The sequence below is a fragment of the Bison bison genome, unplaced genomic scaffold (genome assembly GCF_000754665.1).
Source record: "Bison bison bison isolate TAMUID 2011002044 unplaced genomic scaffold, Bison_UMD1.0 scf7180017847352, whole genome shotgun sequence".
Lineage (NCBI taxonomy): Eukaryota > Metazoa > Chordata > Mammalia > Artiodactyla > Bovidae > Bison > Bison bison.
This window is the reverse complement of record NW_011477925.1, coordinates 18,799-22,738: the sequence shown is the minus strand read 5'-3', so window position 1 is coordinate 22,738 and position 3,940 is coordinate 18,799. Positions and strand designations below refer to the sequence as shown.

The 3,940-nt window shown below is 67.5% G+C and overlaps 1 protein-coding gene across 1 annotated transcript in view; it reads left to right on the top strand.

The window, feature by feature from the left end:
• LOC104990672 (plexin-A1-like) overlaps positions 1-3,940 on the top strand; it is a 39,184-nt gene that overhangs the window by 16,770 nt on the left and 18,474 nt on the right. The window contains 4 exon segments of the mRNA XM_010842914.1: positions 3-59; positions 204-357; positions 555-654; positions 2,010-2,124. Of these exon segments, the coding sequence (XP_010841216.1) occupies positions 3-59; positions 204-357; positions 555-654; positions 2,010-2,124 (426 nt within the window).

Here is a 3,940-nt window from a genome sequence, read left to right as displayed (position 1 = left end):
AGTGCGTGCAGCTAAGCGTGCAGCCTCGCAACGTGTCCGTGACTACATCTCAGGTTCCGGTGAGTGCGGCTGCCCGCGGTGGGGCGGGGCGGAGCCCTGGGTGGGCGGGGCCCTGGGTGGGCGGGGCCCTGGGTGGGGCGGGGCCTGGGGCGGGCTGGGGGTCCCCCTGGGCTGCTCACCCTGTCCCCTGCCCCACCCCCCAGCTCGTGCTGCAGGCCTGGAACGTGCCCGACCTCTCGGCCGGCATCAACTGCTCCTTCGAGGACTTCACTGAGTCTGAGGGCGTTCTGGAGGACGGCCGGATCCACTGCCGCACCCCCTCGGCCCGGGAGGTGGCGCCCATCACGCGGGGCCAGGGTGAGGCCGCGGGGCCCTCCAGTCGAGGCGGGGGGCCTTGGTCAGCGCAAGGTGGCAGGGGAAAGACTGCAGCCAGTCCCCGCCCACTGGGGTGGGCGCTGGGCCCCTGGTGGAGGGGAGGGTCCTCGGCAAGGCCCTGCGCTGGCTCCCGGGGCCAACGTGGGGCCCTGGTGACCCGGCTTGTGCTGCTTGCGCAGGAGACCAGCGGGTGGTCAAGCTCTACTTGAAGTCCAAGGAGACGGGCAAGAAATTCGCGTCCGTGGACTTCGTCTTCTACAACTGTAGCGTCCACCAGTCGTGAGTGTCCCACCCCACTCGCAGCTTCTCAGGCCTGACGCCCGGCGCTCAGAAGGCAGCGGGGGTGTGATGCAATGATTCACCCCCTGTGCGCGGTGGGCACCAGAGTGAGGCAGGGCACTAGGGTCGCTGCTGCTTTGTCTGGGCAGGAGACGGCCGGCCAGGGGTGGGCACTCAGGACCTGGCGCCTGGGGGCAGAAGGATCTGGTCCCCGGGGTTGGGGGGCCACTGGGGCGTGGCTGGCAGGCCATGGGTGCTCTCCTGGGGCTTCAGAGGAAGCATGGGAGACGCTGAGGGCCTGGCTGTGTGTCCCCCTGGGTCCGGGCACGTGGGGCAGGGTGCCCAGCCTGGGCGGGGTCAGCCTTGAGCCAAGGCCCTGGGTTTTCAGTTGTGTCTTTGCAGACTAACCCGCAGGCTGACACCCATCTGGCGGCTCACGGGCGCCCACTGGGGGCCTAGGTGTTGCTCCTCCATCGAGGTGCGGCCTCCCCATGCTGGGCAGGCTGGGATCTTTGGGGTGGGGGCTGTGTTCCAGAGGCTGGGAGGGGGCAAGGCGCTGTGTGGAGACCGAGCCATGGGCTCCCTGGAGTTGCAGCTGAGGGTTCAGGGCGGGGCTCCGTGGCCTGCCCAGGCCCCCACCCGGCGAGCCTTGTTCCAGTCAGGGAGCCAACTTTCACTGGGGCTGTCCCACCTACGCTTAAATCTTAGTTTATTAGGAAGAGGTGGGATTTAAGACATGCCTCTCAGGACGCCCCTGGTAGTTCGGTGGTTAGCACCACGCTCTTAATGCAGGAGCCTGGGCTTGGTCCCTGGTCGGGGAACTAGACGCCGCATGCTGCCACACAAAGATCCCGAGTGGTGCGGCTGACACCCTGTGCAGCTGGGTGACGGGTAATCGAGAGAAGCCTCTAGTAGTTGCTGCGTCGTGTCCGACTCTCTGTGACCCCGTGGACTGTAGCCCACCAGGCTTCTCTGTCCATGGGATTCTCCAGGCAAAAGTACTGGAGTGGGTTGCCATGCCTTCCTCCAGGGGATCTTCCCGACCTAAGGATCACACCTGGATCTACTACATTGCAGGCAGATTCTTTATCGTCTGAGCCACCAGGGAAGCCCTAAAACTATATATTAAAAAAAAATTACACAAGAATGTGCCTCTCAGCTGCACTAAATACGTTTTCAGTGTTGATAGTCGAGTGGCCTGGTGCCCGGCTTCAGAGGATTCTGTCCTTGAGAGGGTCTGACGGGGCTGTGGGGGGAGCGGGGTGGGGAGCCCCGGCAGGCAGTGAGCAGCTCTGGGCAGCGAGGCGCAGCCCCAGGGTGGGGGGCCCCCACCTCACCGCCCGCGTCTCCCGCAGCTGCCTGTCCTGCGTCAGCGGCTCCTTCCCCTGCCACTGGTGCAAGTACCGCCACGTGTGCACGCTCAGCGCCGCCGACTGCTCCTTCCTGGAGGGCCGCGTCAACGTGTCCGAGGTACGGGGCTGTGGGCTGGCGCTGGAGGCACAGAGGAGCTGTGTGCGGGGTGCTGGCCAGAAGGGCTGTCCCGCCTGGGACTGTCGCCGGTGGCGTTGGCTGGGGGTCACCTCTTGGGGGCTACATGCCAAAGGCATGTCCATGCACAGTGGGGGCAGGGGCCGTCTGTCCAGCATGCTGGTCGGGGGAGGGAGTTCCATGAGGACGGGGGCTGGGCTGAGTTGCAGGTGTCTGGTGGTCTCCGGAGTCACCGTGAGGCCGCATGGTCCTTGACGGTCACTGGGGGTGATAGCTCTGGGGCCGGGCAGAGCCCTGACTTTGTTCCGGGCGGTGGGGCTGGACTTGCCCAGGGAGGAGGACGAGCCAGTGTGGACCCCTCACAGAACCTGCCCTGGCTGCCCTCGCCCACCCCGCGCCTCGTGGGCCTTGGCTTTTCCACTTCCCAGTGAGGATGCACGTCCAGGACAAGCTGGCAGCGGGTGGAAGGAGCCGGGAGCAGGCGGGCACCCGGTGGAGTGGGCGAGTGCATGCCCCAGATGTGCAGCCTGCCCTGGGGGCCGCCCGTGGGCTGAGCCAGCTGGCGGTGGCCGTATAATGACGTGTGAGGGGGGCCCTGGTCCTCACAGGCCGGCCCTGATCACACTGCCTGTCTGAGCTGTTCTGCAGAGGGTGCCCCCCAGGGGTCCCCCAGCAGGGCGCCTGTCTGGGCTTGGCCGTGGACACAGAGCAGCCGGTGTAGACCCTGCTCAGGCCGGGTGGGGGCAGGGGCGATCGGGGTCAAGGGGCCTGTTGGAGGTGCGCTGACTTCAGGGACGCCCCCTCTCAGCTGATCCCAGGTCACGTGGGGCTGTCCCTAAGGAGTGTCAGGTTGGCTTCCAGGGTGACCCCCCTCCGCTCAGCGCGTGCTCAGGTCGTGGGGGCCTGGGTCCCAGCTCCCCAGCGCCTTCCTGCCTGCGATGGCGGCTCAGGGTCCTTGCACTTCCACATCTGCTCAGTTGTCTTCAAGGGGGCCACCAGTGCATGGTGGGGAGGGGGCGGCCTGGCGGGGGTCTCATGTGGAGCCCCTGACAGAGGGCCACCATGCTGTGGGAGTGGCCCATGCCCAGGCCCGGGACTGCCCCCGTCCAGCCTCCGCAGCAGTGGGGCGTGGGGGGTTTCACACCAGGGTCATGTGCCCTGCCAAGGCCCGTGACTATGGTGCCCCCAGCAGCAGGATGGAGGGCCATCGTCCGGACGCTCCCTTGGTCTGTGTGAGCGGACGGGCAGCAGCAGTCGTGGCCCCTCGTTCGCGTGTGGACCCGGATGGGGCTGGGGAGGGCTCGTGTCCACACCGCTCGCCTGCCCCCAGCCTGGGCTCAGCTGCTCAAAGGGCTTGCGCCAGGCCCGAGCCGACCCCTCTCTGGGGCCAGGGTCCTGAGAGGCCAAGGCCACAACGAGGCTCTGGCCTGATGGGGGTGGTCTGTGCCCTGAGACCCCCGGGGGACAGCAGCAGCACTTGGCTCCTGGCCGCAGAGGGGGTGAGGTAGGGGACGATGGGAGCGGGGCCCTGGGGCTCCTGACAGCACTGGAGGGGCAGTGGGGGCCCCGGGCTGGGGCTGGGCACTGCTGGCTGCTGTGGGCATGTGCCTGCTGGCCGCTGCTGTGGGGCTGTGGCCTGAGCTCCACACGCTCTGCCGGCCAGTGCCCGCGTGCCAGTCAGTGTGCCCATCAGCGCGCACATGCCAGCCAGTGCCCGCGTGCGTGCCTGTCGGTGCCTGCGCGCCAGCCAGTGTGCCAGTCAGTGCCCACGTGCCGGCCAGTGCCCGTGTGCACTGAC